At 43.1% G+C, this 22288-nt stretch overlaps 1 protein-coding gene across 1 annotated transcript in view; it reads left to right on the top strand.

Moving 5' to 3' along the window:
- Positions 1-4651, top strand: part of METTL8 (methyltransferase like 8) — a 105891-nt gene extending 101240 nt beyond the window's left edge. The window contains exons 9-11 of the mRNA XM_040971703.1: positions 2313-2419; positions 2552-2617; positions 3376-4651. Coding sequence (XP_040827637.1) covers positions 2313-2419; positions 2552-2617; positions 3376-3566 — 364 coding nt within the window. The 3' untranslated portion in view covers positions 3567-4651. The remainder of the gene's footprint in view (positions 1-2312; positions 2420-2551; positions 2618-3375) is intronic.
- The last annotated feature ends 17637 nt before the right edge of the window (positions 4652-22288 follow it).

Raw genomic sequence — 22288 nt, 5'->3', positions numbered from 1 at the left:
GAGGATCCTGGTGTGATGTTCTCAATGACTAAATCCTTGCTTTGCATGCTCCAGGATTCCATATGGGTACTAGTTCATGTCCTCGCTTCTAAACTTTCAGTCCAGCTCCCTGCTTGTGGCTTGGGAAAGCAGTAGAGGATGGCCTAAAGCCCTGGGGCCCTGAACCCATGTGGGAAACCTGGACAAAAGCTCATGGCTTCTGGTTTTGAATTGGCTCAACTCCAACTGTTGTAGCTACTTCAGGAATGAATCAGTGAATGGAAGATCTTTCTGTCTCTCCTCTCTGTAAATCTGCCTTTCAAATCTTTAAAAAAAAAAAAGTACAAATAAATAAATAAATACGTGGAACCTTGGAGGAAGCCAAGGCAGCAAGGACTTAGCCCATCTCTACTCACAGCAGACATTGGTAATCGATTTTGTTTTCTGATCATCCTTCCCAGAAAGTACCCTTAGTCTTTCTCAACAGAACTCCATAGGTGTCAGTGCCAACCATTCAGTGTTGAGGCAGGATCCTAAATCTTTGTCCTCCCTGGCCCCATAATCACACATAAAACTATGAACACTTAACCAGAAACAGTACATCAGGATCAGTTATAAGGCACCATGTTTGATTGGAAGCCAGGGAAATAAAACAGTGAGAGGAAGAAAGCATAGGCTTCCAGGTATTAAGCAGTGACATGCAATGTGAATAAAATTTAAATAGGCAGAAGGGAAAGAAGAAAGAATTCTTAGAGGGAAAATTCTTTGCGGGCAAAGGCTCAGACTGTTCATAGCCAAGCACACAGTAGTTTTGCTAAAGGAGCTGCGTCAGGTGGGGAAATAATGGAAAGATGTTGGAAAGACAAGGCAGCAGCTGTGAGTGGGAACTCTTAAGAGCTCGACTAAGAAATTCACTGTTTGTCCTGTGAAAACAGGTATAATGCCCACATCCTATAGGGAAGTATCTGGTTCAAGTCCTGGCTCCTTCTACCATTTCTGGCTCCCTGCTAATGCTTACCCAAGGTGGTCCAAGCAGTTGGATCCCTGTGACCCATGTAGGAGTCTGAGATGAGTTCCAGGCTCCTGGCCTCAGCCTGATCTTGCCCCCTGGCTATTAGTTGGTATATCTCTGTCTCTCTGCCTTTCAAATAAAGTAAAAATAAATTATTGAGTTTTTTTAAAAATGCTATCATGTGGATTGAAGTCAAGAATTGTTTGAGCAAAGCATGGTGTTAACAGCAGAATTCATTGGTAATAGGCAAGAGGAATCAACTAGGGGAATCATAAAGCATGCTGGAAAGCAGTTCCTATTTCCAGGTCTGAGGCTACAAGGCTGTTTGCACTGAAGGAGTACAGATAGGAAATAAGAGAGGGGAAATATAAAGGTAATGCATAAAGGGAAATATATGTATCAAAGATATTTTATTTTTTCTTTGATTTATTTTTATCAGAAAGGCAGATTTACAGAGAGAAGGAGAGACAGAGAGAAACATCTTCCATCTTCTGGTTCATTCCCCAAATAGCCTCAGTGGCTAGACTGAGCCAATCTGAAACCAGGAACCAGAGGCTTCTTCTGATCTCCCACATGAGTTCAGGTTCCCAAGGCTTTAGGCCATTCTCTACTGCTTTTCCAGGCTACAAACAGGGAGTTGGATAAGAAATGGAGTAGCCAGAACCCTAACTGGTGCCCATATGGGATGCTGCACTTGCAGGCAGGGAGGATTAACCTATTGAACCACAGCACTGGGCCCCAAAAACATCATTTTTAAAAAGAGACTGGATTTAGTGGTCAATGTAGAATATAGTGAGAGAAAAGCAATTTCTCTTTCGTGAAGTGGATGAGAATACTTTTGAGCTAAATAATGAAGTCAGAGGGAGGATGAGCTGATTTTCAGGGACAGATGGAGTCCCTGTTTAGGTTTGTACAATTTGAGATGATGCTGTTATATACATACAATTTTAATAACGCAGGGAGAAAGCAGTGTGTTCCCTCTTGTCAGCTTCAGAACCACCGTGGTTAGCCTTGTCTGCCAGGAAACACCTGTGTCCTGCAGCTCAATTTTAACATCACCCATGAAGCTCTGTGCAGTTGCCGCTGTAGCCATTTTGGATGAGTTTTTGATAATGTGGATCTTTTGAATCTGGTCATAGAACAAGTTGATGTCCTTTTTGTTCCTGCTTCCCAAATTATTTCTGTCTTTGTTGCCCTTAACATGTAAGGTTTAGATTTTTTTGTTCTTTGTGAGCTTTTCTGATTTTTTGTCTTGAAGAAAGTTAAATCTGGTACAGAAAACAAGTTTCCATAAACAAGGTATCTTCCTTTGTTTTCAAAGGATGCAAAGTGTTGTCAACCGATTGGTCAAGCTATTGAAACCTGGGGGAATGCTTTTGTTTCGGGACTACGGAAGATATGACAAGACCCAGCTTCGTTTTAAAAAGGGTAATAAAAGATACAATTTGGGATTATTTCATTTATTTTAATGAATTCCTGGATATATTTCATGTCAGATTATTTTTGTTTTTTATTCATCTATTTTGAGGAATACTGGGTTTCTTTTTTTTTTTTTTTTAGGACATTGTTTATCTGAAAATTTCTATGTTCGAGGAGATGGTACCAGAGCATATTTCTTTACAAAAGGTATGCTAATCTACAGAAGGAAATAATAAACTGTAAAAACTTTGGTTAGTATTTGTAAGGAGAAGCTGAAAAGATGTAGGAATAAAGCTGCAGCCGTTGATTAAACATTGAATGTCTTCATCCTTTGGTGCCTGTCTCTGTTCCACATAAAAGCTTGAAAATAGCCTTTGTGCCTTTTCTTCTCTTCGTAGTTAAAATTGCTTGAAGGAGTCACTTATGTCATGCCCATACCCCCGTGAAGGTGCGGGCTGTTTCATTTTGGAGATATTGTTAGCCCAGATATGAAAAATATGGTTGATAGGCTGCAGCGAATGGAGGGAATTTTAGTGGATAAGTCTCCAGAAAACTACTTATCTCTTATCAGTTTTTCATTTTAAGAAAGCATATCTGACAGTAAAAAAAAAAAAAGTCATACATTCTAGGATTTCCCAGAACTTGTTTGTGTACCTCTTTAATGTGACACGTTGAGTCTTGCAACCAACAGCAACCCAAATGGAGGCACCTTTCAAAACACTGAGAACAGCAAGTGCTAGTCTTGTGTCACTGTTTATGCCCTGTTGCCTCAGCCTATGTATGCTCAGTATGTTTCTGTGATGTAGAAGAAACTACTTGATGACACAAGTTTCCTTCACCAACTGGTGCCAAACAGTCTTCCTTGGTTTAAATGAAATTCAGATAGTCCATCAGTCCATCACCGTTCTCCCCCGTCCCCCACCCAGCCACATGTCATATCTTTGATTGCCATTTTTGTCTCATAGGGGAAGTCCACAGTATGTTCTGCAAGGCCGGGTTAGATGAAAAGCAAAATCTGGTTGATCGTCGCTTACAAGTTAATAGGAAAAAACAAGTGAAAATGCACCGAGTGTGGGTTCAAGGAAAATTTCAGAAACCATTGCACTGGACTCAAAATAGCTCCAAGTTCATGTTTTCGCTCCTTCCTTGTGACTGAACTATGTAACCTGTTAAGGGACAAAAATCCAGAGGACTGTAATCTTCAAAGACTTCAAATGTTTCCTTTTGTTAAAGCTAATCAGTAGAAGAGAATTTGTGTTTCCTGATCTTTTATCATTGGTGAGCTCTTTTGTGCATTTCAAGCACATGTTTCAAAGAGTATACCATCTTCTTTGTTTTCAACGCCTGATAGGCCCACGCTTGTTTGGGTTTATTGTATATAATTATTTGTTTATTGAATTTTATAGTAATTATTAAATTACTGACAAGTCAGATAATTTTAAGAAATGATAACTTCCTGTTTTTTTAGAGGTGGAAAACTCATCTACCTTAATTATCCATTGGACTTAGTAAACCATTTCCCAAACAGTCCCCATTTGTCCTTTATCGGGTGGCATAGCCTGCATGCCTGTTTCCAGGGAAAACTACAAGATCAGGAAAAGCCCAAGATCAAGGCACATTGTTTCTCTGTCATGTTGTCTGTTTAAATGCTGAGGCTGATGTCTATAATACAATTTTAGTTTTTCTTTCCTCCCTAAAAATGGGGAAGTGTGGCCCTTTGTTCACAGTACTTTGGGGCTATTCTTAGATGTACAAGTTGCTGTAAGCTGGTTTTTTTTTTTTTTAAACAACTGACATACCCAACCATGCAGACTCTTGCAACAGTTAAACAATTTATTCACCCCTTTGACCCAAAGAGGATACAAGCTGCAAATCACACCTTTTAAAAATGGAGTTTCTGACTCCTGATATGCTGAGTCATATGGACTAACACAGTAAAGTCCCGGCCACATCTTCCTGGAGCACACAGGGAATGTAGCTGTGGAGCCACAGGTGCATCTTCCAGACCTCTAAAGCCTGACCTAAAGACCATATGAACAGATACTCAAATAGGAAACCATACCAGCCAGTGGATTTTGGATTTTTTATGAGCCACAGAAAGCTGAAAGAAAAGGATGTAGTTTTGAAAGGACCACCATACCATGACTCAGTCTCCTGTTTTTTCCTTTGGGTTTGCTTAGAATTCAAGTTCCTGGAGGAATGTAATCCATTGGCTGAGGTCACAGGTTCATCTTTTTTTTTTAAAGATTTATTTTATTATTTTTTATTGGAAAGGCGGATATACAGAGACGAGAGACAGAGAGGAAGATCTTCCGTCCGATGATTCACTCCCCAAGTGAGCACAACGGCCGATGCTATGCCGATCCGAAGTCAGGAGCCTCTTCCGGGTCTCCCACGCGGGTGCAGGGTCCCAAAGCTTTGGGCCGTCCTCTGCTGCTTTCCCGGGCCACAGGCAGGGAGCTGGAAGGGAAGCGGGGCTACCGGGATAGAACCGGCACCCATATGGGATCCCGGGCGTGCAAGGCAAGGACCTTAACCACTGTGCCACAGCGCCGGGCCCACAGGTTCATCTCTTGACAGACTGGGGCAGAACAGCTTAATTGCTGCTGCCAACCAGAATTTACATAGAAAGTGGAAGAAAATTTCTTACAAGAAAATTAAGATACTATTATTTTAAATGAGGAGAAAGGTGGGTGTTTGGTATAACCGTTAAGGCAGCACTTTTGAGATGCCTGTGTCACGAATCTAAGTAGCTAGGTTTGGGTCCCTGTTCATTCTGGTGTCCTGCTCATTTATTGCACGGGAGGCAGCAGATGATGGTGCTGATTATTGGGCCCCTGTCACCCAGGTGGGTCATCCTGATTGCATTCTTCTCTGGCTGCAGTCTAGCCTTGGCACTTGGCACTTGGCACTTGGGATTTAGGGAGTGGATGAAAATTTCTCTCTCTCTCTTCCTGTCTTCTTCTTTTTCTTTTTTTGTTTTGCTCTCTCCTTATATCCCTGTGAAATAAATAAATAAAATTGAAATTAAAAAGCTAATTAAAGAGCTATGTATTATTTTTAAAATATGGAAATGAGAGCTGCCTAGTCACGACACATAATATGGAGGCAGTAGCTTTGGTCACAGTAGTTTCAGAGAGAAATCTGTGAAAAAGAATGAGGCTGAGTCAAAGATTCATGAGAAAGTGGGTCTAAACTCATCCTTGAATATCAGAAGATAATAATAAAAAAAAAAAGTCTGGGTTGTATGCATCATTAATGGTGAAGAATAATGGAAGAAAGATGGGAGGAATCAGCTTGTAGAAAGCCTACCATAGTTCTGTGATGACCTCTAGTCTTAAGACGGGAGCCATCTGTCTGACGGGTCAGGTGGCTTCTGTTTAGTTCTAGTCACGACTGGTTATAAATAGAGTATTTGGAGAGATTGATTGAAAAGTTGTCTATGAAACAGAACAGAGTGAGGTCAGAGATGAACGGCAAGGAAGAGGAAGCCCATGAAAAGGTTTTGGCATACTCTCGCCTTGGCATCAAGTGCTCAGAAGTACAGTTAGCAAGTTTTCTGTTGAAATGTGTATGTCAGTAAATGTAAATGTTAAAATTCGCCTGAGGTTCTTAACTCAGTTATATTTCATAATTAAAGTATACATTTGAAACATCTAAAAGTCAAACTAGCAAGGAAAGTATTACATACAACAAGGGCAGTTTAGATAAGTTAATGTTGCTATGGGAACCCAGCAGATCTTCTTGTGTCTGGATTTAAAAATCATGGCCCAAGGTGGTTTTTAAAAACAACAGAAGGTAAAATTATTCTCACAATCTCACACATGTAAATTGTACTGTCTCTCTTAGTTCTAAATAGCAGACTCAAGCCAGCCTCTTGACTGGCACAGTAAAATTCAGCTCATGTCTCTCTAGAATGTATTACAGCATGTGAGGTAACCTTTAGAAGCTGCAAAAATACATCAACCAAATTGGGACTGTGAGACACACACTGAGCTCCTTTGGGCTGGATCCAGCCCTGGCCTCCTGCTCCCCGCAGCTGCACAGCTGGGCCTCTCCCACCTGAGTCTCCTGCTGGTCAGGCCCAACCCACTCTTGGCCCACCTGGGTCAAGCTCCATCTCCAAATTTCCTCCTGGACAGAAAGGTGGACTTGGGGCTGAGAAAGAACAGGCAAAGACCGATTTAGAAGTTTTGCTGTACATATTAGCAAATCTTGGAAGTGTTGCAGATGTACATGCCTAAGTATTCGTTTAGAATATTTCTAACTCCATGAAATTCGAATTCCTCCATCACATATCTGGACCACTAGGACCAGTTGGTTAGGCAAAGTTTAATATTTAAAACTTCATCTTCTGAAAGAACTGAATTTCAAAAAGATCATTTTCTTTCTAATAGAGCAAGGTATATTTCTTTATCCTCTTACAGTACCGAAACAAGGAAATATTTTTCAAATACAGTGTACATTTTTCTCCATCTCTAAAAACTTACTTTTGAGCATTGTCTATATGTTAAAATTGTCTATATGTTAAAACACATGTGCACACAAAGAGAGAACTGTTTCAGGAGGCTGTGAAAACAATAAGGGTTGCAGTTTCTATTATTAAAAGTTTTGCATTCGGTTTGACACATTTGTGCACATCGAAACCCAAGTTCACATTGTTCCCAGGACTTGTATGCTTTGCTTGCCTCAGTTCCATACACTTTGCCTCCTAATTGTGAACACATCTCAACTTCTACCAGTCTGCAATTCTAAATCATTATTATATCTAGTTTGTACATGAAAATTCAGCCAAATGCAAATAGAGGCCTTCCTGGAGCAAAATTGAAAGCCATGGGAACCATCTGGATTCTTAAGCTTCAGCAGAGTTGCCCTAAAACTCTTGGACTGTGTTCCTATGGTTTTCCAGATCATTCTGGCTCTGAAGTGAAATGTACCAGGCATTGTTACTTCTCATGGATTCTGCTGGGTACTATGCCCCTCACACAAGTGCAGATAGCTTCATGCTTGCATGGCTAACAGATCTCTTTCAAAACCCCTCCTGCTCCTTCTGCCTCTCAGTCATCATTGGCAAGGGTATTTTCCCCACTTGTGAAAGTGCATGCTAAATTCTAGAGCACGCAAGGTATGTGGGGTACTGTTATTAATAACAGCACTCTCAGCCTGCAAGGCAGCACGCCCAGGATCAACCATCTTTAATCATTTCATGAGACAGTGTGGGACAGTATCATGCTATGGAGAAAGTCTTACCTCCCCGTCACACAGGAAACATGCAGTTCTGGTTCCTTTTGAATCACTTAGTTACTCTTTTTTTTTAAGAAAGATTTTTTTTTAATTGGAAAGGCAGATTTACAGAGAGAAGGAAAGACTTTACAGAGAAAGATCTTCCATCTCCAAGGCTTTGGGCCATCCTCTACTGCTTTCCCAGGCCACAAGCAGGGAACTGCATGGGAAATGGAACGGCCGCAGCCAGGGCACGAGAACCAGCAGCCAGGGCACGAGAACCAGCGCCCATATGGGATGACGGTGCTTGCAGGCAAACCTTTAGCCTGTTGGGCCACAGCACCAGGCTCTGCTTAGTTACTTATAATTTACTCTGAGTGCTAGGTTTTGTACACACTATATACCTTTAACTAACCCTAAAATTCCCTTGAATTGGATTTTTTTAAAAAACAACTGTTCAGCAGAGGAGAATGAGGGCTTTGAAATGTTGGATAACACGCTCAGGATAAGAGGCCCCTCTACTCCATCTCTGCCCCCCTTCCCTCCCCCTTTGTTTTTTTTAGGAGCAGAGATAACACAGATCTCTCATGTGCTGGTTCACTCCCCCAATGTGTGCAACAACCAATGTGGGCCAGGCCAAAGCTGAGAGCCTGGTACCCAAATCAGGTCTCCCACACAGCGGGCAGAGACCCCATTACTTGAGCCATCCACTGCTGCCTCCCAGGAAGCTGAAGTTGGGGCCAAATTCTGGCACTTGGGCCCGGCATGGTGGCGCAAGTGGTTAAGGTCCTCGCCTTGCACGCCCGGGATCCCATATGGGCGCCAGTTCTATCCCAGCAGCCCCACTTCTCTTCCAGCTCCCTGCCTGCGGCCCGGGAAAGCAGTCGAGGACAGCCCAAAGCTTTGGGACCCTGCACCCGCATGGGAGACCTGGAAGAGGCTCCTGGCTTCGGATTTGCATAGTATAGGCCGTTGCGCTCACTTGGGGAGTGAATCATCGGACGGAAGATCTTCCTCTCTGTCTCTCCTCTCTGTATATCCGCCTTTCCAATAAAAAAAATAATAAAAAATAAATCTTTAAAAAAAAATTCCAGCACTCCAACAGGAGACCCAAATGGCATCGTAACCTTTAGTCTGAACACCCACTCTGCTGCAAGTTTAACTGATCAAAATGATCAGTTTAGAAAGACTCCATGGAAGAAGGAGCGCTTCTGAATGGAGTGGAGTACTGCTGCAGTGTGAGTTGGGGTCAGTTGACCTTCAAGGTCATGGCTCCTTCTAGAGTCAGTCAGTTCTGTAAAATAAGGAGGTTACATTTATTCACAGTTACAAATTGGGAAGGAAGAGAAGGAAAGGAACTGAGAGGAATGACAAAGCAAAAAGCTTTCAATCAGTTCTTTTCAGCATTCTGCATAAGCTAGCTCCCCTCCCCCGTCAGTCTTCAGCCTTGCGCTTGGCATGCCTCCTAGCAGCGCACTCATTACTTGCATACTCCTCACTTAAAGAAGAACAAAATCACTGTACTGCAAAGAGAGAGGGGGAGGGGAAGCCTTTAAACTGTCTTCACAAGGACTCAGTTCTACCCTATTGTAAAATATGTAAAATCGAGAATTGTCAACAATAAAATGCAAGTGAAGACATCTTTATTTAAAACATTGTATGTACATTTGTGCCACATTAATGCCAATTCAGGCCTGACATGTTGAGCATTTCTTGGAATATAGTTTGGGATTTGAGAAGCACAAAGCTACCTGCAAGATGGCTTTGACGCAGTAATAAATACAAATGGAAGTAAAATAACAGTTGCATCTTCATTTATAATGAATCCACATTGTGGCCTCCGAGCTACAGAGGAGAGTAGATGCCAAAATCTGTCTTTCATTAACATATGCCTTAAATGACAAGGAAGAGGTAGGTGTTGAAGACAAAATTACTTTTTCCTATGAGTATGAATCAGCAGCATGCAGTAACAAGCAAGTAATAATAGTACTGCGTGTGAGTGCCTACAGAGAAGAAGAAAAATAGCAGCACACTGAAAAGGCAAGTGCACCTGCAAAGGGCCCAAGAGGCCACAAACCTTCAGCTCCCTTGAGCACATACTCCAAGAGTCTGAGTTTACTGAACTCCAGCTTGGCAAATCAGTTTGCCATGAGATGGAAGGGGCCTATGACTTTGAGATGGCAAAAGGTAACCCTCTCACAGCTGCCCCTGGGGCTCATCAGGGACAAGCTACAAAGCCCCACTACTTAGCCCAGGATTCAAAACATCAGCTTTGGAATATGTGGTACCTGCAGTTTCACAACCACTTAACCTTTAGCATGGAGCAGCTAGAAGCAGGTGAGTAAATGGTGTTAACATCCCAGAAAGAGGAAAAAGCAACACTTTAGGAGCATATTGACTTCAAATAGTGTCCAGGTAGCTGTGTCCTTGGCATCCCCATAATCTGCATCTTTGATTTTCTCCAGCAGGTAGGCCCTAAGTATAGAACTTGGGTCCCCAGAAGAAAATGTGTTTTTGTCTGATGTTGCCTACCAAATAAAATGAGCCATTGATTACCTTGTAAAAGCCTCAAGCCTCAACTCTCCCAACTTAGGCTGCTAAGATTTGGTGCACAGATATTGTATATTCTGTTATATTTGGGGAAAATATTTTCAACCCTGGTTCTTTTTTGTGACACTGCATAGTTCTTACAGAAAGTGCAGAAATTATTTTTTCCCCTCAGTTAATCTTTCTGGATCAATATTTGGTGTTTCCAGAAACACTGGGTAAGGGCAATCACCCACCAGGCATTTAAGGCTTTTTCAGTGGAGAAAAAGTGCTAAAACTGTGTGACTCCCTAAAATTAATGGAGATGCTGTTGAGTCAATCGCCTTAGTGGGTTGGTTTATTTATTTTTTAACGCTATGTACTTAGCACCAGCAGCACCATGCAATTACTGCCTCATTTCTCTCTCCTCCTGACTCCCAAGGGGAACCTGTCTTCCTACTTAGGCCACCCTGGTGAACAGAATGCAGGGCACAGAGAATGCAATGGCTCTCTATACACCTTTCATTGTGTCCTGTTCCAACAGGTGAGGCAAGACAGCCTCCCCTAGCCTCCCCCACAACTCAGCCCCCAAGCAGCATGTGGAACTGGCACAGAAAATCACCTAAAAGAGAATGGCTGAAATTGCCGGCATCACAGGCTGCATTGAAGCAGGAAAGACATTTCTGCCTGTAAGGATAATTGGTTTTCTCATTGCTCATACCTCTTCCCTCACAGCCCTCATTTATTTTAATATAGATGTTCCACTTAGACTTTCTAGAAGATATCATTCAAGGTTTTTTTTTTTTAATCCAAATGAAAGATAAACTTCAGGAACCAGAAAAAGCATTTCTTCTATTTATCCTTTCCATGAATGTGTTCCTAATCACTCAGCCTCTCTGAGTGTCTCTTCATTTGCAGCTTTGTCTCCTAACAAGACTCAGGGACTCTGGAGATGACAGAGACAAAGCTTCATTATTACAACCATCCACGCTCCGATCCCATTTCTTGTAGGCTTTCTCTTCCTAACTCACTCTCCAGGTGCTCCATGCTCTTGCCAAATAGTGCAAGGAAATACTTTTGCAGATCTTTTGTTTACTTTAGAAGAAAGCTTCCATCCAGGCTTTCCCAACCGGGAGTGCTGCTTGTTTCCTGACTGGCCTTTAAAGTTTGGCTCAGAAGCACCTGGGGATTTGTTTTCTACCCTGAGTGAAAGGAGCTGGGTGCCAGCAGCCCCATGCTGGAACCAGAAATGAGTTACGCTCATTCCCTGGGTAAGCAAGCTGATGTTTTCCTCTTGGAGTTATTTTTCCATTCCTCAAAGCTTAAATGTTTAGTGACTAGCTTTGATTTTTTTTTCTTTTAACTCAAAAACATAAATATATTTAATTGTTGCATAATTAATTGCATGTATTTCTCAGGCACACTAAAATTTGTTGATACGTGTATACTACATGGAATGCACAGATCAGGGTAACTGGTATGCTCATCACCTCAAATTAATCTTTCCTTTGTATTGTTAGCATTCAAAATCCTCTCTCACCACTGTTTTGAAATCTACGATTGATCATCGACAACCTTGGTTGCTCACTGGGCTGCTAGAGAACGTGAAGAACTATTCCTCCTGTACAATACCATCCCTCTTAACTTTTCTCTCTCCATCCTTGCCTCCCCTATATCCTTCTTGGGCTCTCTCCTATTCTGTACTTCCATGAGATTAACTTTACAGTTTCCACATAAAGTGAGAACATGCGGTATTTGTAGAAGATATGTAAATAGAATTGTTTTACCTCCAAGTGCACGCAGCAGAGATCATGTGCAAGAGCAAGTTCTCAGAAATGAAGAATTTCCCCCTTTCTGCTTTTCACCTCCTCTGTGACATACATGTCGCTACTCAAATTCCAGTATCAATTACCTGACCAAGAAATTTGGCTTTGGATACCTCACTTTCCAGGCCAACAAGACTGCCATGTTAATGAACCTTTGGTTATTGCATAGTTTTGGACCATGTACTTATTTCACGTACATTTTACAAAATTGTGCATTCCTTTCTTTGGCACATTTATATTAAATTTTATTCTATACAGCTGTATCTATACTATATTTAAGAGGGGGTCTTCGGAAAGTTCATGGAAATGCATATTATGAAATGCATATTATGAAAAATCAATGCATAGATTTAAAACTTTTTGCACTAAAATAGATTAATCTTTTAATTTCATTTTTCTGCAAACTGTTTGAAGTACGTTCATATGTTTATATGTGAATATGAATTACTCTTGTTTCAATCCTACTTGAGTGAATTTATTTAAGTTTATTTTAAGATCCCTAAATTTTCCAGGAGAAATGCTTTCTGAACCTAGAGCCCATGCTTTTATATATTAATGCATTGTTATTTACATTAAAAGAAGTTTGGGAGGTTGGCATTGTGGTGCAGTGAATTAAGCTGCCACTTGCAATGGCAGCATCCTACTTGGCACTGGTTTGATTCCCTGGTGCTCTTCTTCCAGTCCAGCTCTCTATCAGGGCACCTGGAAAAGAAGTGGAAGATAGCCTAAGTGCTTGCTCCCTGCTACCCACAGGGCAGACTTAAATGGAGTTCCAGGCTTCTAGTTTTTCTCTAAACCAGCCCTGGCCATTGTGGCCATCTTCTCCAAATACAAGGTCTCTGAATTGCCCTGTCTCTCTCTCTCTTTCACTATATCTACCTTTCAAATAAATAAAATAACTCTTGGGGTAGGAAGAGATGTTTGGGCTAGAAAAGAAAGATGAGAGTAGAAAACAAAAGAATCTTAAATACGTAAGGTGGAATATTGATTTTCTTAAGGACTTCATTTATAATACAGTCTGGCAAATCATATACCATATTCGGGGTGATTCAGCCAAAGCCATTGGCATAGATGCAATCCAGTTGAAGAAGTATCACCTCAACATGGTGACAAGCAACCGAGGGCTGGTCACTCCCCTAAACTCAGACAGGCATAGGATAGTACGCTGAAGGAAAGCTGACCGCCAGCAGAAGCCACAGCACTCTGGCCTTGCAGAGACTAGGCAGTGTCAGGCAGATTAGGCAAATACCACTTCAGTGACCCAAAGAAAAATGCAAAGTCAGGGGCAGCTGCTGCAAGAGGGACTTGTAACGGAAGCTCATATAACTGGACTGTATGCTTGAATGCCCCCACCCAAGTTCACAGGACGAGCCAAAGAAATCATCTAGCTAGGCCTGAGCAATAGGAAGGCTGCAGAAACCAGGAGCTGCTTTTTTTCCTGCTCACCTGCCTTACGGAACTACAAAAATAACTAGTAAGATATTTTGTCTTTTCACACTTTTTAGAGCAGCAAATCATTTATACCTGGTTCTCCTTTTGACTCCAGAGCGCTTGGACTTTCATCTTTGTTTAACTTGTGACACATCACAGGTGTGACTTGACTGATCTGTCTTAAGCCTGTAGAGGTGGGGGTGCAGAGGCTGGGAAAACACAACAGAGAGATGCAGGAGGAAGGAGACATTGGTCGGTCAAGCCAGTCATGCTTTCCCAGGTGAGGGAAGGCACACTGCTCCTGCTTTCTAGAAGGGAGCAAATTAAGTATCAGTGTAGTAGAGTCACCATGTGGTTGGGGTGGTGTGGGGTTAGAGCAGAACAGACAGAACACAATACAGAATCACTGTCCTCGAGTGAGGGATGAGAGACGCCTCAAAAATGACTGCCCCGCCTTCCCCGCCCAGGTTTTAAATCAGTGAGAGACGACAGAGGCTACAGATGAAGATTAAAATTAGCTCAATTATTACTGATGCAGCTGATACTGAGACAAAACAAACCATGGATTTGGGGAATTAGGATCCACTGCTGGGCAGCCACTGGGCTCAACTGATGGCCCCCTCACTCCCATGAAAGCAATTGCGGAGTGCTTTCCTACAAGGAGAGGAAGGGCTGCTGCCCCACCGACGTCCACTTGTCAGGTCACTCCAAGAGTCCCAGGGAGGAGGAGGGGGAGGGCTGAAATACAGAATTTTCTTTTTTTTTTTTTTTAAAGATTTATTTTTATTATTTTTTATTGGAAAGGCGGATATACAGAGAGGAGAGACAGAGAGGAAGATCTTCCGTCCGATGATTCACTCCCCAAGTGAGCCGCAACGGGTCGATACTATGCCGATCCGAAGCCAGGAGCTTTGGGCTGTCCTCGACTGCTTTCCCAGGCCACAGGCAGGGAGCTGGAAGGGAAGCGGGGCTGCCGGGATTAGAACCGGCGCCCATATGGGATCCCGGGCGTGCTAGGCGAGGACTTAACCACTTGCGCCACCGCGCCGGGCCCCGTAATACAGAATTTTCACTGCCGTTCCTCAAAGCAGTAAGAAACAGCAGGCAGAGGGCTTGCTGGCACCTTCTGGGAGCATTGGAAAGCACACGAGTCAAGGCCACGTCGTGCTGGAGTGTTCTCCATTTTGTCTCCTGGCATTTTTCACAAGTGTGCCTGGATAGGTCCCCTGTGGGTGGAGCTGCAGCATTTATCCACGACGCCGTTGCAGGGCCTCAGGTTTGTGAGCCCGGACCTTCCTGTTGGATGGAATTGGCAGGGCGCAAGTTGTCACCCCACATGACTAGACGCCTGAGGACGGCCAACAAAGGGATCTGCCAAGTTACACCCATTGGCTGGTGACAGGAAGTCTCCTCGCCACATGCACACCAGCGGCCGGAAGACCGAGCAGCGCCTGCGCGTGCGCGGTCGCCTCCACAGCAGCGCTACGCCGAAGGCTGAAGCAAACGACCAGCTGTGGCTCCTTGTTGTGGGAACGTCCAGTCTGTCGCAGACCGAGCTTTCGGTGAGACAGTGAAGACAAATGATTAGAAAACAGGAAACTCAAGTGCAAGCCGCGGTTCTTGCCATTTTACGTCGCGGCCTCGATCTAGTCAGCCGGGGAGCCCCTGCAGACGTGACAGGCGCAGCTCCAGGTGGGATTGAAGGGATGAAGGGGGGAAGGAAAGAAACAAAACAATTGCTCAGGATGTGCGTTCTAGTCAACTGCTGCGACATTACCCCTCACAGCCCGGCAGTGAAGCGGTTCGAAGGCCGGCAAGGGCCCAGGGCTGAGGGAAGTCGCCAGCGCGTGTCTCCCCAGGGTGGCCACCTTGTCTCTGTTGTCGCTCCTCACCCGGACACCTTGGATCAGCACTTACGCTCTCGTGTGCCTAGTGAACATGGGGTCACAAGGTTCCACTGGCTTCTTTGTGGCGTTCTCTTCGTGGGCTTGCCACGTCCCAGCCCTCACAAGGCCTGCTCTTGGCTGTTGTTACTGGCATTTGTTCTTTTTCTTTCAGAGTCTGACTTGCGAAAGGGGGAGGGGGAGACACGTGCAACATCATATATCTGAAGAGTTTTAATGGAAAGAGAGGCCGTTGTCGACTCTCACTGAATTCTAAATGTTATGGATTGTGTGTTTCACTGTGTTACTTAAAATGCTGGATTGAAGCCAGATTTGGGGAACATGGAGAACTTGGGAAAAGGCCAGAGACAGATGAAAAAATTACTAATGGTTTGGTTATCACGGCTGTGATTAGAGGTTGAGGAAAATGTGCTGTGAAAGGAAAGCATACCAGATGAGAATGACAGTGTCCTGGTAGAAAAAGGTAAAAAGCAACCTCAAAGAAGAAACCAGCGTTGTTGGCTGTGTGACGGTGAGCATGGCACTTCATACTGCAGAGCCTCAGTGTCCTCGGCTGTTCAGGGGAGTTGGTAACACTTGCCTGCTGTGAAAATCACCCATAATGCTTGTTAAAGTGCTGGGCATGGTACCTGCAGTTGAGGGCAGCTGGGTCCCTAGTAATGAATTCACTATTAACAGATTTTTTTTTTTCCTGCACACAAGACAATGATCAAGTCTTCATCACTAAGGAGAGAAGAACTAGGTTCTTCCTACTGTAGAAATCATTTTAATTAGCCAGAAGAAACTGTTCCTCACTGTGAAAAGTTGAGTTTTCTTTTTAAAAGTTGATTTTTCTTTAAAGAAAAAAATGCTGATTATATTTATTATCAGAGGTACAGAGACACAGGGAAAGACACACAGATCGTCCATCTGCTGATTCACTCCCCTACATAACCTCAGCAGCCAAGGCTGAGCCAGGTGGAAGCCAGGAATCAGGAACTTCATCTGGGTCACCCACATAGGTAGCAGGGGTCAAAGCACTTAGACCATCTTCTGCTGCTTTGTCCAGGCCGTTAGTAGGGAGCTGGACCTGAAGTGGAGCAGCAGGTGCAGGAACAGTGCCTAAAAGGGATTCCTGAGTCACAGATAACAGCTTTACTCACTATGCTACAGGATCAACCCCAAAAGTCGAATTTTCTAGTTTCATTAACTTGTTGCTATTTCCCAGGTTTGAGTTCAATCTAAGTTAACATTATAGGGCCCGGCGCGGTGGCGCAAGTGGTTAAAGGTCCTCGCCTTGCACGCCCGGGATCCCATATGGGCGCCGGTTCTAATCCCGGCAGCCCCTCTTCCCTTCCAGCTCCCTGCCTGTGGCCTGGGAAAGCAGTCGAGGACAGCCCAAAGCTTTGGGAACCTGCACCTGCGTGGGAGACCCGGAAGAGGCTTCTGGCTTCGGATCGGCATAGTATCGACCCGTTGCGGCTCACTTGGGGAGTGAATCATCGGACAGAAGATCTTCCTCTCTGTCTCTCGTCTCTGTATATCCGCCTTTCCAATAAAAAAATAATAAAAATAAATCTTAAAAAAAAAATAAGTTAACATTATAAGGCATCTCTGTGTGCCAGAAACTGACACCATGAATATTGAAGTGAATGAAACTTGACCCTGGTTTTTTGATAGAATTTTAGCTTTTTTTTTTTTCAAAGATTTATTTATTTGAAAAACAGAGTTAGAAAGAGACAGAGAGAGAAAGCACTTTTCCATCTACTACTTCACTTCCCAAGTGGCCACAATGGCCAGGCTTGAGCGAGGCTGAGACTAGGAGCCAAGTACTTCATGCAGGTCTCCCAAATGAGTGACAGGAGCCCAAGCACTTGGTCCAGCCTCTGCTGCCCTCCCAGGCACATTAGCAGGGAGCTGGTTCAGAAGAGGAGCAGTAAGGACTCAAATTGGTGCTTATGTGGGATGCCAGGGTTACAGGTAGTAATTTAATGTGCAGTGTCACAATACCTGCCCTATAATTTTAGTTTTGATATAGTCCAGCTTACAGTGTTTTCCCTTTTGCTGACATTTCCTATGACATCAAATTGATAATTCTCAAACATTATTTTGTGTCCCATCTGCCAAATGTTAAACTTGGCTCTTGGAGCTGGCTCAATGGTTCACTTGGCCAGTCCTGCCCCTGTAAACACCAGCATCCTCATATGGGGACTGGTATCAGCAGGCACCCTAAACAGGCACAAGTTTTCTTCCTATTTCTTGTATTTTAGTTTGTTGAGGTTCTTCAATCTGTGGATTTGGAGTTTTTATCAACTTTGAAAAAATTTCAACCAATACATCTTTTTTTTTTTTAGTAATTTTCTTGGGCCCAGCACAGTAGCCTAGTAGCCAAAGTCCTCGCCTTGTATGTGTCAGGATCCTATATGGGCACCGATTCTAATACCAGTGGCCCTGTTTACCATCCAGCTGCTTGCTTGTGGCCTGGGAAAGCAGTTGCGGACAACCCAAAGCCCTGGGAGACCTGGAAAAGGCTCCAGGCTCCTGGCTTTGGATTGGCTCAGCACCAGCTGTTGTGGCTGCTTGCAAATGAAGATTTTCCTCTCTGTCTCTCCTCTCTGTGTCTTACTTTCCAATAAAAATAAATAATAATAAATAAAATATTTTAAAAATAATTTTCTTGAAGCTGGCACCATTGCTTGGTATCCTAAGCTTTTGCCTATGGTGCCAGCATCCCATATGGGCATCAGTTCTAGTCCAAGCTGTTCCATTCCACTTCCACCTCCCTGTTTGCAGCCTGGGAAAGCTGGAGAGGATGGCCCAAAGCCTTGGGACCCTGCAACTGTGTGGGAGACCCTGAGGATGCTGCTGGCTCCTGGCTTTGGATCAGCTCAGCACTGACTGTTGCAGCCATTTGGGGAATGAATCAGCAGACAGAAGATCTTCCTCTCTGTCTCTCCTGCTCTCTGTATATTTGACTTTCCAATAATAAATAAATAAATCTTCAAAAAAACAAAACAAAAGCTTGGCACTAGAGATAAAGCCTCAAAGAGCTTGTAACCTAAGATCTTGATTTATTAAAAATTCAAAACTGTCAGTTCTTGCTCGACACAGGATTATTTTGAAATTATTGAATTATGTATAAAAAAATATGAGAGCACTTCAAAAAGTTATTGAGAGAGATTCCATTGTGGTGCAGCCCATTGGGTCACTACCTGCAACAGCAGCATCCCATGTGAGTCCTAACTGCTCTACTTCCTGTCCAGTTCTCTGCTGATATGCCTGGGAACATGATGGAAGATATTTCAATTCCTTGGGTCTCTACCACTCCCATGGGAGACGTACATGCAATTCCAGGCCAACTTGGGAAGTAAGAGGCAATGTGGAAAGCTTTACCTTACTGATTTCAGCATTTCCTTGTAGTTCTCTTGGGTGGTTAATGTCATTCACTGGGCTATTTATAAGCAACAACTTGACTTTTTCACAGTTCTAGAGGCTGGGAAGTTCACCAAGAGTACAGATTCAGTATCCAGCGTGGTTCTGCTTCATAGATAGCATATTCCTGCTGTGTCCTCACATAATAGAAGCCACAGCCGGTCCCCTTCGGGGCTCTTTTTAAAGTGCCCTTATCCCATTAGCTCTCCTGACCTGGTCACCTCCCAAGGCCCTTCCTGCTAACACTCATTATAAGGGTTAAGATGATAGCATGTAAATTCCGACCATAAACTTTCATATGGCAGCAGTGACTCAATTAAAATTTTCAGTCATCTCAAAAGAGGCCAAGCGTTTTTGTCTTTTCTTTTCTTCTTTTCATGAAAAAAATGTTAGGATTTTGTTAGTTGCCTGTTTCTGTCTTCTGTATTCAATAGTTAAGCATCCTGCCTTGATTTTCCTAGATCCTTGCTACATTCAAAGCTGGTGAGCAGACTAGTGCTGCTGGGGGCTTCACTGGACAGACTGTTAACAGATCCATATCTCATGCCAGACCCAGACTTAGCAAACAAGCCCCTGCATTGCAGCAAAGTCCCCCTCCCCGTCCGTACCCCCCCCCCCCGCCCTGCCCATCCCCATGATCCAGGTGCACCTGAAAATTAAAACTAGCCTAGAAAGCTGCTAATTGCTCCTGTTGGAACAATTGAGATCTACCATGGCCACACATTAAAAGCTCCCACATAGCTTTCAAAACCTCTAGATTCCTGCCTCTTCCTGCCACATTCTGATTTCCATGCTTTTACCAGGGGACCTAAGTGCTGTTGTGAATTTGTTTTTTATTCTCTAGGTGATTTTGATGTGTAGGCAGGGTTGAAAGCTATGAAATGATGACTTAAAAAGGAAAATATTACAACCAGTTCCGTGGAATATGAACTGGTCAGTGTTGTAGAAAGAAATGCAGGTCCAAAAACCTGTGTTGTTCTTAACCTAAATAGATGACTAAAGCGTACCTCAGATGATCAGTAGAAGTGATTTCCCCCCTGCAAGTCTTCTTATTCTTTATTTGTCTTTTCTGTTTCCTTAGTCCCCACAGTGCCTTGACAGCTCTCTTAATCTGTAGATGGTGATTTCCAGGGCTTCCCACCATGCCAGACCATGCCAGGACCCAAAGCTGTGCTGCTTCCTGCTGCTGGCTGAGGGCCCCAGTGCAGAATGCTGACCGGCTCCCTCACTGGCCTCTCATCTGCTGGTGCTGTGCTTGGTTGATGCTCTCAGAAACTACACTGAAAGTCACCTGAGTAGGCATGCTTGAGGCCACAGTGAGCACCCCATGCTCTTACCTACTGCGTGCAAAGCAGCTTCATGACCTTGACAGATCCTGCCCCTGTCCCTCTCTGCCCCATCATTGGATCTGCAGCTTCCAAGACTTTTTTAGCTTCTTCCCATCTTTTCTTTATTTTCAGCCATCTTTTCAGATAATTTAGTCATAAACTACCATAGTCTAAAGAGAGTTTAAGAGTAGAACTCTTCCCCTGTCAATTAGGCTCTGGGGAAATCCTTTTCTTTTTTTCATTCTTTAATTTTACTTATTTATTTCAGAGGTGGATAGGGAGAGAGAGCTGCCATCCCCTTAGTCACTCCCACAGATGCCTGCAATGTCCAGAGCTGGGCAAGAGGCAAAATCATAAGCCAGAGTCAAACTCTGGGTCTGCCGCATGCTTGAGCCGTCACCATTGCCTCCCCGCGTCTGCACTGGTAGGAAGCTAGAGACAGGAGTCTGAGCCAGGATTGAACCCAGGCACTCCAGGTTGGGTGTGTCTGCATACCCAGGTGACGAGTGAGTACACAAAGCTCTCTTGGCAATTCTGACTAATCATTTATGTACTCACTCATATTCTTCATTTCTATCCCAGAAAATAATTTAAAAAAAGAGATTTAAATAGATTTTTGAAGCAGTGGTAGAAAACATTCTTTAATATCTGAAAATGAAGTTTAGTTTAATTGACTTATCAAATGTTAATTGAATTCCTGCGGTTTCCGTCATTGGAAAATGACAGGCAGATTTCCCATTGTTATTGAAATATTCATCTTCTTTGTAAACATTTTGACAGTTTCTGAAGTGCCAAGATGTGTATCATGTGTACATGCAGTCAAGAATAGACAGAGCTCTTGTTTTGGCAAAAAGCTTCCTTCAGGTGGGGAAAGGAGGCAGTTGATATTACAGACAAAAAAGTATAATTAGGCCAAAATAGTCGTTTTTATTAATGTGATATATATCAAGGTAAGATTCTTTTTTTTAAAGATTTATTTTTATTATTTTTTATTGGAAAGGCGGATATACAGAGACGAGAGACAGAGAGGAAGATCTTCCGTCCGATGATTCACTCCCCAAGTGAGCGCAACGGGCCGATACTATGCCGATCCGAAGCCAGAAGCCTCTTCCGGGTCTCCCACGCAGGTGCAGGTTCCCAAAGCTTTGGGCCGTCCTGCTTTCCCAGGCCACAGGCAGGGAGCTGGAAGGGAAGCGGGGCTGCCAGGATTAGAACCGGCGCCCATATGGGATCCCAGGCGTGCTAGGCGAGGACCTTTAACCACTTGCGCCACCGCGCCGGGCCCTCAAGGTAAGATTCTAACAGTTTAATTTCTTTGCAAGAAATGTATCCTAAATGGCCATGCATCATTTTTTAGAGTTGTAAGTTCTGAATGCTAATTAAATACGTGTCACTGAGCAAGTCAGTCTCTCTCTACTTTAGAATATTTAAGCCATAAAATTAAGAAGTTGCATTAAAAGTCTGATAAAGTCCTCTCCACTCAATGATTCCGTAAATTCTAAGTAATGTATTACCAAAAGGCAGAAACAGAATCTTCTATTTTTACCCAGCTCCTGATTTTGTCATTATATGGAAATCAACAAAAATAAAGGTAATTAAGAATCTTTAAAAAAAGGGGCTTAACATTATACAATCTGATACTTAAAGTTTCTTGAGCATATGTATACATGGTATTACGTAGTTGTAAGCACCAAATGTGTAACGTCTTATGTTTTGTCTACTCATTTGATATTATATAACTTTTTAACAATATTATCACTCATGATAATACTTCAAATGACTATGTGGTATTACATTTCGTTAAGGTGCAATAGTTGACTTAAATATTCCTTGTATTTGGAGTATCAATTTGTTACTGGTATTTGATAACAAAGAATTTTTAGGAAATGTTTATTTTCATCTACTTGAAAGGCAGAGTGACAGGGCAGGAGAGAGTGCTTCCATTCACCAATTAACTCCCCAAATGGCCACAAGATATAGGGCTGGGCCAGGCTGAAGCCAGAAGTCTAGAACTTTAACCAAATCTCCCACATGAGTGATACTAAACAATCATTTGCTATCTCTCAGAATGCAGTAGGTTTTTTTTACTCATATACATAGGCTTCCATCTTGGCATAACTATGGCTCTCTCATTCATAATTCCCATCTTACCCTTTATGTGGTCCTAATAGTGATCTCAAGCCTATAGTAAGATAAACCTCCTGAGACCTACAGTCTGTCCAGTTATTA

This window comes from Ochotona curzoniae, unplaced genomic scaffold, assembly GCF_017591425.1.
Source record: "Ochotona curzoniae isolate NIBS_2020 unplaced genomic scaffold, NIBS_Ocur_1.0 contig_2210, whole genome shotgun sequence".
Lineage (NCBI taxonomy): Eukaryota > Metazoa > Chordata > Mammalia > Lagomorpha > Ochotonidae > Ochotona > Ochotona curzoniae.
Note: the sequence above shows the minus strand (reverse complement) of the source record. Positions and strands in the feature narration are given on the sequence as shown.